The following is a 10,119-nucleotide window of genomic DNA, read 5'->3' as shown; positions in this document are numbered from 1 at the left end:
ACTTTAATTAAGTCAAAGGACTTGTACTATTGAGAAAGAAAACACTGGTCAAAATCAAATGGGGAAGGCTGATATATTCTGACTTTTAGTGCCTAGTATGGGTCATGCTCCACACTAGATCCTACATTTCCCAAAATGCAAACCAGCAGTGTTTTTCATTAGACCATCCCTGCTTGGTCAATGGACAGGTATTTCAGACTCCAGCGGATTGAAAGACAATTAATCAGCAACTATTTTAATAACTGATTAATCGTTAAAGCCATTTTCAAGCAAAAAATATCAACTGTTCACTGGTTCCTGCATCTCAATGAGCAACTTGATGACATCATCTTAGGCTTTAGGTAATTGTGATGGACATTTTTCACTATTTTCTGACATTTTATAGACCAAACAATTAATCAATTTAATGAAAATTATCCTTTGTTGCAGAACTTATTATAATCACAGGCATTATTGTCACTGACTCTTAAAGAAATGAAAAATAACTCAATTGTTTTAATAACAGTAGAAGTATTGACGATAATATCAATTCTGATATCAGTAATAATAATAACAGTTGTAACCAATAATAATAGCACTCCACATCCACTAATAGTGATCATAATCACCTCTACCACAATGATAGCAGACGTCAGAAGGCACAGACAGGATGTTGTTTAGAATATTTTTATTGCACAGATATCAGATAAATAATTTCCACATTTTATATGATAGGCAGCTCTTCAAAATAGATTAACACTTACTGGAATGAAGTCATTTGTTCATGATTAGATTAGTGTTTGGTTCACAGGGAATCAACAACATACGTTCAAAAACATGTAAATAAATAAAAACATAGCAGACACAACTAGTAGCTTATCATTTAACATCGTTTTCATGTAGTAACAAACAGGGAATGTATGTCTCCAAGTCCTTTCCACCAAAAACAAAAACACTGTCACAGACATGTTTTTAACCCATAAAGACCACAGTGGGAAATATTTTCACACTACTTCTGCATCCCCTCACAGGATTGATATTTTCATGCATTTATGTTTGTATTCCCTTATAAAAGCTTTTTGCACTCCCACACATGTTTCCATACATTATACTGTCCAACACTCAGCGCTAATTATTGATCAAACTATTTCATTCCATTTTTAACTCAGCCTAAAGTATATTGACCTGCTGCTGGTTAATAATCAATAGGAGTTTTTAAAAGAAGTGAGTAGTGCTTCTCCACCTTTTAAAGTACTGTAACCCTTCCCTGAGGGAAACTACTGGCATCCCACCTCCACCTGCACATTTGTGACTCCGCCTGTACAGACCATGATCTGACACTGCACTCACCTCATATAAGTGAATATATAAAATAAATGCACAGATTAAAGCACCTGAAAACTTGTTTTTTTTGAGTAAATGTGCAACAATCAAAGTTGAAGTTGTGCATCAGCAAACAACCCCTCCACTGTCATCACTTATCGGTTCAAATGTTGCCAAATCCTGATCCTGTTACATGGAAGTTATTCCAACTGAGCCCCACCAACTTCCTTATAGTAAGAAGCTGACTGAGAAAACAGGTTTGGTGGGTCTTTAAAGTCTGTGAGGAAGAATGGAGGACTAGTGAGGGAATGCAAAAACTTTAAAAAGGACTGTGTGAGGGAACAAAGAAATATTACAGAAAAAAAAAAACCTCCCACTCTGATCCCTTAGGGACTGCATCGTTTTCCAACCCTGAGTGCACAAATTAGTGTTTCACAACAAGACAGTTCAGATGATGATGAGAACTTTGGTATAAAAACCAGATAAATACTCAATAAATTGCGTGAACGTAACAAAAAAATAATTCTAATAAATCAACAAAAGTCACATACATTCATTGATGAGTTCAAATCAGTGCTGTGAGATGCAATACACACAAATCAAAGCTAACACAACTGGGAATGGCAAACAATGGATACCTGTCGGGGTTTGATTGGCTCCTTCGGCTGATCATGCAACACTTGACTGAATGACTGGATGATAAATATATAAAAAAATAAAAGCATTCCCACGATGTCCCTTACACTTGTGTGGTTTGTTTGGGTCTGAAGGTCTCTGGAGGTGGATTAGAAAGGTCTGTAGTTCCAGAAGCTGGAGAAGACAGATATCTGCAGGGACAGGAGGAGAGAGGGGCTAAGTCAAGTTAGTTAGTTAGAGTAGTTAGTTAAAGCAGCCTTCTCTATTGTTAGATACAAATATTGATTACTGCAGCTTTAAGAAGTCATGTCACTTTACATGAGAATGTATTTAACATGTCATCCTCCAGTAGAGATACCCACCTTGTCCTTGAGCTGCTGACAGAGTTGCAGGGAGATGGTGAAGAACACCAGCGTATCATTAAGCCAAGGTACCACACACTCCACCTTGTGAACATGGCTCACCTCGAAGCGGTTGTTGTTGAGCTCACTGTGGAGGAAGTGTTCACAGCAAACAGCACAGAGAGATTAAGTAGATTTTTAAGATACACTTGCTGAATGTGAGACTGTGCCTGAACAGTCCCGGAATCTCAGAATTCCTTTTTATGATTCAGAGTTTCTCAATTTAAGCCTTATCTGCAATGTAAGTAAAGAATCTACCCCGCCTACTACTGCAAGTACATGGTACTTCTACAGTTTTACTTCTAGGTGTAATCCTTAACATTTTCATTATATCAAATCCAGTTTTTCATCATATTTATTATCGCTATTCAATTATTTACATTTTGTAATGACCTTTTATTACAGTAGTTTTCATTGCTAGTGGAGTCTGCCATTACTGCCAACCTACAACATGAGTTTGTTTGGCTGCACATGAAACAGATACAGCAGTCCCTCTTCTGTTGGGTTTCTGACAGAGTAGCTGCTGTAACATTAAACCACACTTGCAGTTACCATCAATGACCACACGTGTCACCAAATCCACCAGGACTGAAGTCATAAGGATTGTAACTTGAAGCTGAATTCTGAATGCAAGATGGTGGTTTGCACTTAGTGGGACCAATATTTGTTTTTCACCAGGACAACGACCGAAAACACACCTCCAGGCGATGTAAGAGCTGTTTTATACTGTATATCTGACTCATTCTACTGCACACACTGGATCTACCTGGATCTACCTGGATCTACCTGGATCTACCTGGATCTACCTGGATCTACCTGGATCTAGGCACTTGCTACTGTTTGCACATCTGGGTGGATGCTAAACTGCTACCTACTGCATGCAATGACAATAAAGATGAATCTGATCTATTCTAATAATGTAGTATAACTTTTACTGTTCTATACAGAGTTATTGGATGTATTATTCATTTTCATCTGGTAATGCATATGCAAAGAAAGAAAGAAAGAAAGATAGAAAAAGAGAGAAAAAGAAAAAGAAAGAAAAAAAGATATGAAAAGAGAAAGAAAGAAAAGAAAGATAGAAAAAGAGAAAGGAAGAAAGAAAGAAGGAAAGAAAATAATAGAAAGAACAAAAGAATGAAAGAAAAGAATAGAAAGAAAGAAAAGAAAAGAAAGATAGAAAAAGAGAAAGGAAGAAAGAAAAAGACAGAAAGATAGAGAAAGAGAAAGGAAGAAAGAAAGAAAGACAGAAAGATAGAGAAAGAGAAAGGAAGAAAGAAAGAAAGAAAAGAAAGATAGAAAAAGAGAAAGGAAGAAAGAAAGAAGGAAAGAAAATAATAGAAAGAACAAAAGAAAGAAAGAAAAGAATAGAAAGAAAGAAAGATAGAAAAAGAGAAAGAAAGGAAGAAAGAAAGAGAGAAAGAAAGAAAAAGAAATATATAGAGAGATAGAAAAAGAGAAAGAAAGAAAAAGAAAGACAGAAAGAAAGATAGAAAGAAGAAGAAGACTGGAGGACAGACAGGTGAACTTACAACATGGCTCCAGGGTTGTGCAGCACTGAGCTTCCAGCTGGTTTGAAATTCTATCAGGATGAGAGAGAGAACATTAGAACATCAGTCACATGACGCTGTGTACAGTGTTGCACAGTCACACCTTCTAACCTTGGTGGTGTTGGGAGGCAGCACGTGAAGCTGGTAGACCGTCAGACACAGTTTGCTTAAATTGATGTAAAAATTCACCATCACATCCCCGGGCATGGGAGGAGTGAACATTTTCTGATGATGGACAAACAGACAGAAAGTTAGAAAGTGAATATGGAATAACATCAAGAGGCTTCATGCTACATCAAGTGACAGTTTGACTTCCTGTAGTTTAATTCTCTAATATGAGTATCTCCAGCCTCAGTTGGGCTCTAGTGTGTTTCTAATGTGTGTATCAGCCTGTACCATCAGGCCACTGGTAGCCAGCTCAGGCAGCGTCATGGAGGCCGGGGTGGTGAGGCGGTTCCGCGCTCGTGTCAGCTGGAGCATCACTGCGTCCATCAGCTGCAGCACCGACACAAACAGAAGGTTAATATCACCGACACAGTGCACCGCTGCGACCTCGCATACCGACAGAAACAGTGTGTTGTTGCCGTGAGTGAGGAGGGACACACCTTGTTCACCTCAGCCCCTGTCTTGAAGTGGTAGCTCTCATCATGGCTGTTCAGCAGCTGGAGAGCCTGGTTCACATGGTTCCTGGCATCCTGGATCTGATGGAGGAGCAGAGATGAACGAGGGAGTTTAGTATTAAAAAGGACTTTTCTGCTTTATTACAGCTTGGATCTTATTTTCAAAGGTTTGTCATGAGTTATGACAAATTACAACCTGTCTGATCATCTGACTGCTCATGTTTCTTGACCTGTTGGAGTTTGTTTTGGCAAATGTCACTGTAGAAAACAGTATGCATGAAATATCTACATACACAAAGCTACATTTTACATTTATAGCCAACATAACAGAGTATGTAGCAACGTTCTCTGACCTGTTCTCACATCATGTATGTCTGCTTCATTCTCTCATAGCAACTCCTGAAATTTGCCTTTTGCATGTAAGTGTAGTCTGTGGACAACTTTGTGATTCTTGGCTATAAATAAACCTTTCTTGACAGACTGTCTCACTTTTGTTTTTCATTTTTCTGGTAGAAGTACACACACACACACACACACACACACACACACACACACACATACACACACACACCTGCTGCAGTTTCCATTGCTTGTCCTCCCTGAACTGAAAGTGCAGCACTTGGCTGCTCTTCGCAACCTTCAGGTTTATGTCCTGTTAAGAAAAGCAAAACATAAACAAGGACTGTGGCTGTCTTCTCCATATGTGAAAATGGAAAACTCATTTCCCCTCTTTGACAAACTCACAGCCTGAGTCAGAGCCTCTCCCTGCAGAGTCAGCACTCCCTTCACTTGATCCATGCTGCAAAACAACATATTTTTTTATTTCAACATCATACCAGAGGAATAAGTGACCAACCCATCCAGTATGTCAGCATATTCCAAATCATCTACCACAGAGCATCTGGCAGCCTCTTCCTCCACAGGAAGTGATTGCTAAAATATTTGTACATCATGCACAGATGGACTATTACGTTGAGCTGCCGAGGATGAAGTTTTCCTGTTTGAGCTGACTCTCCAGGCCTGGCGTCGGCATGGAGAAACGTCTAGATGCCTCCTGTTGACAACAGCAGAGCAAAAAGTGACTTACTATTAATCACATTGAGTTGATGCTGTAGACACCTTCATTTAAGACAGGGACCAGCAATTCTATAGACCTTCTGATGAATGTTTCTGATCTATAAGTCTACTTCTGGTCCTAATGATATTCCATTACACCTAAGGCCAGCTGATAATGCAACATTGTCATTTATCTACTTATCACTGGTATCATAAGTTGTTGAAATGATCATATTGTTATTCTCCTCTCATATTTCTGTGACTGTCACATGACATCACGGAGTGCTTTGCTTTAGAAAGATGTTTTTTAGCATCTAACTTCATGTCAAAGCATTCCCTCTTTATTTCTGTCACAGTGCAGAGCTGCTCTGATGATGTTAGCTGGATTCATATTTACTAATTGTTTCGGGTTTCCTACTGTCACTCCTAAATGTTTGTTTTCTGGTGTCTGAAAGCAGGACTTGAAGCTGTGCTGTGTTTTCACTCTTCAGGAACTTTTTGTGAATGAAACTCTCCCACAAACGGAGAGGAACATGGAGCCTAAATATGGACATTTTAGGGGCGTTGATTATGCTAATGATCACATCTCACTAACAAGCACCTCCTCATGAACAGGTGACATTCATCAGACTGAAATAAGCAATTTATAACAAGTTCAGGCAGTTAAGATAGTTTTTTGAATTTCAAATATCTCCCAACACTAAATACAGCTTTACTTTTGAAGGAAAATATGTTTTGATGCATGATGTAACTATATATAAAACCTTGCTCTTTTTCATGTTGGCCATTTGCCTGATGAAGACTGTTCTCAGTCCAATAAAGTTGTTGTGAACTAACTAGTTGTGTGTGCTGACACTGCTCCTGGCCTTAATATAACACAGGATACGCAGAGATCTACCACTCCCTCAGCTTAACAACTTTTACCTTGAGGACATCCTGGAGTTGCTTCAGGACAGAATGTACTTCTTCTTTAAGCAGCCAATTGAACTCCTCCTCCTAGCAAAAAAAAGAACATGCTTACTATAAACAAACAGTAAATGGGTCATGACAATACAAAGCTACATCATATATAACTATACTGCATATAGATGACTTCTTCTCCCTCTGTCTCTCTACCCAGCAGACTCTCAGTATTTTCCACATTGTGTGTTTCACAGTGTGAATTTCTCTGGTTCGTGCGGTTCACACAGGTGATCAAGGCAAGTCTTGCACTGAACAGTCTGTACCGGCTTGTTAGCCAGAGCTGTCTAACTAGAAACAGCATTTAAATACAACTGCTTGCACATAATCTAAAATATTAAGATTGTATCATTTGTTGATTTTAATGTGCTTTATGATTTTAATAGTCTTCATCTGTCAATCAAGACAAACAGGGCAGATGCAGTTATGTTGCTTCTCTCTGAATGAACAGACAACCAATCACACAACTGCCTCTGAACCTGTTACACTGACATGAAAGCAAACATTGGAACATTTTAACATTTTAAAATTAAAAAATGGTCCACTCTGCTGAGTTTCACAAATTAATTAGATTATTTCATTATTTCATGGTTATATATTTTATTTGTTTTTGTCCATATCATTATTCATTTCATAATGTCTTAAATAGTATTCAATACTGAACTCTGCGTCTCAACTGAGATCATTTGAAAAGGTGAAACACACTTTAGAGATCTCTGCTGTGCTTGAATTGATGTGAAATGTTCAGATTGCATAGAATGTATTCTGAAAATGTCTGTGGGTCCAGATTTCATATTGTTTAATAGTTTTATTAGGTGCCGCACCTCCGGAAATAATGGAAAATTATTTGGAATATTTAGAATAAATTCTTTTAAGATAATTACAAGAAACTAGAGACATAAGGGAAGCCCATGTACAGACAGATGGAAAGAATTAGTGGAGCAAATTCAAAGTAGGGAGAAAATCACTAATATCTGAGGTAGTATTGACTATTTGAAACAAGATGGACTAAATGGCTGTGCTATGTTAAGTGTAGACAAAGCATGAATTGAATGTGTACAGGAATATGTGTATTAATAAGTTTAGATATGCATATTCTCAGATTTGTATGCGTGTGTACAGTATGTATAAGTACATATTAAGTATTTCTCTCCTGTCTTTGCTGATGAATTACTGGACTTCACTGTATCAACAACACATCTATTCAGTTTTTTCTTCTTTTTATTTTTGCAGTTCTACTGTATTAGAATTATTAATATTTGATGATTAGAGCTCAAAAATATATAAAAAGGAGTACTGGAAAACAGCATTTTTCCAGCCTACTGATTATAAGTCATATGATCTTTTGATCACTGGTAAGCATTTATCCATGGCACATTCTGATGTTTTTGATGTCTTAATGGGGTTTTCAGTCATTCCAGATAAGCACTGCTTTTCATTTGATCATTTACAGTCTAAAAATACCATTCAGTAGAGGAATGTCCTGTTTACTTTTAGTATAGTTGAAATATGCTTCATGTTGTGTGTGTTGTGCTAACAAGCAAATACTGGCTCGTTGAATAGAGAAGAGAATAATTAACTTTTACGTGAAGGCTTACTGAGAACTGAGTTAGTCATCAGTAACATGTTGAGCATTCATGACAACTTTCATGGTCACAACATGCTCAGTTTAGAGAACGTTTCACAGTTTTTCAAGTGTGTCTTAAAACAACAATCAGGAGCCCAAATGAACATTCAAACATGTTTGTCTTGCTGTAATCGTTCCTCCTGTTCATACTGACCATTAGAAGATCCCTTCATGATGCACTTACAATGGAAGTGATGGGGGACAAAATCCACAGTCCTCCTTCTGTGCAAAAAGTTTATCTGAAGCTGATATGAAGCTTCAGCGTCCAAATGAGTCAAATCAAGTAGATATCTTTCAACGTTACAGTCTTTTTAGTGTCAAAGTTCCTCTTTTTGTTACTATACTTCCACCACAGCTCAACAGGGAAACACTGTCTGAGGAAACACAAAGAGGGAATTTGATGCTAAAAAGACTGTAAATGTGTCAGATATCCACTTGATATGACTAACTCAGACTGCTGAAGCCTCATATAAGCTTCACATCAACTTTTAAATGCATTTTTGCACTAAATGACTGTGTGGACACACTGTGGATTTTGGCCTCCATCACTTACATTGAAGCACATTTGAAGGATCTTTTAACAGCCAGTATGAACAGGAGGAATGCGCAGCTCTCCTTGTTAGGACAATGCATTGACTTCCATTCATTGGGGACAGTCTAACCCAAACCTTAGCCAGGACATCAGAAATGACGTTTTGCCTCATTAGGACCGGACTTTGTAGTCCATGAGGATTACTGGTCCTGACAAGCTCGGTGTTTATACCGGAAAAGGTCCCATTGAGGTAACTAACAAACACACACACACACACACACACACACAAACACACACACACACACACACACACACACACACACACACCTACACACCTACACACACACATACACACACTCTCAGGCCCATTGATAACATGATAACACACCGCCTGTGGCGGCGCGAGCCCTGTTGCAGCAACACAAGCGTCACAAAGCCACATGAGTGACGTCCAGCTACACTCTGTAAATATATCCGTTTCAAAATGTCAACACGTTATATAAACAGTCAGTAAATGAGCTGCAGACACACAGCAGAGCAGCAGCAGCAGCTCACCAGCACGGCTCTCTCCACTTGGCTGGCAGCGGACATCTTGGGCAGTTCAGACAGAGATCTCTGCGGGTTCAGCATTTTGTGCAGAAAACTGAAGCAAAGCCTCGATGAACCTTTAAAGCTGCGTCCTCTCCCTGTGATGGAGGTGACCAACTACCTACTAGCTTAGCGGAGGATCTGATGCCTTCAGGAACTGTAGGAAATAACGCAAGCGCTCGTGTGAACGAACCAACCCAATGTAAAAGAGGATGATGAGACGAGCTGCTGACATGCAAACTGAACGGGACCGGAGCATAGAAGCCGCAAGTGGTGTATTTTCAGGTTTATATGGTTTAATATTTCATTTGAATTGTTTATACTTCACATGCAGTTTCTCCTCTTCAATCTGCATCTGAGTCATAACGCAGGCGTTTCCGGTCTGTTGTCTCAAAATAAACAACAACAAAACAATATATGTATGCTGATTGTTCAATTTTGTCTTTCATTCCAACCGTAGTGAGAGTATGGATTCTAATCTTTACGAGAATCACCTGAATGCAGCATTAAACTGGTCACACGTTCACTATTAGTGACCCCGCCCACTGGCCCTGCGCACAGCGTCACGCAGACATGTGGTTCTGCGCAGCCTGCGAGGAGTTAGTTTGTTCATAGTGAATCACGTCTCAGCTGTGTGACGTGTAGTTAACGCAGTTTCTGCAGTGTTTTTGTCAATATTCATGGAAAGCACATCATGATGGATTCACAAGACTTGTCATATTTACAGTAAATGAGCTTAAACATTTGAGGATAAGTCTGGTGATATTCTGTAAACATATTCCTACTAACAAGAAGTAGCTCCATTGTTGTCCAAAAACTGAGCCTTTATATTAGTGAGGTGTTTCCA

General features: G+C 38.8%; 1 protein-coding gene across 1 annotated transcript; it reads right to left on the bottom strand.

Moving 5' to 3' along the window:
* Nucleotides 1–650: 650 nt before the first annotated feature.
* On the bottom strand, nucleotides 651–9,484 carry rogdi (rogdi atypical leucine zipper). The gene is made up of 11 exons (XM_042394087.1): nucleotides 9,240–9,484; nucleotides 6,490–6,561; nucleotides 5,481–5,563; nucleotides 5,254–5,308; nucleotides 5,081–5,161; nucleotides 4,495–4,590; nucleotides 4,286–4,384; nucleotides 4,001–4,114; nucleotides 3,872–3,921; nucleotides 2,301–2,427; nucleotides 651–2,129 (listed from the first exon to the last, which is right to left on the bottom strand). Exons 1-11 carry the CDS (start codon nucleotides 9,312–9,314, stop codon nucleotides 2,088–2,090), a joined length of 894 nt encoding a protein of 297 aa, XP_042250021.1. The 5' UTR covers nucleotides 9,315–9,484; the 3' UTR covers nucleotides 651–2,087.
* Nucleotides 9,485–10,119: the final 635 nt, after the last annotated feature.

This window comes from Thunnus maccoyii, chromosome 18 (genome assembly GCF_910596095.1).
Source record: "Thunnus maccoyii chromosome 18, fThuMac1.1, whole genome shotgun sequence".
In the NCBI taxonomy this organism is placed as follows: domain Eukaryota; kingdom Metazoa; phylum Chordata; class Actinopteri; order Scombriformes; family Scombridae; genus Thunnus; species Thunnus maccoyii.
Note: the sequence above shows the minus strand (reverse complement) of the source record. Positions and strands in the feature narration are given on the sequence as shown.

Coding starts and splice junctions, on each gene's coding strand:
- rogdi (XM_042394087.1), bottom strand. CDS start 9,314: ATGCTGAACCCGCAGAGATCTCTGTCTGAACTGCCCAAGATGTCCGCT. Junction 4,591..5,080: donor AGCAATGGAAACTGCAGCAG/GTGTGTGTGTGT, acceptor CTCCTCCATCAG/ATCCAGGATGCCAGGAACCA. Junction 2,130..2,300: donor GTCAGCAGCTCAAGGACAAG/GTGGGTATCTCT, acceptor CTGTCCCTGCAG/ATATCTGTCTTCTCCAGCTT.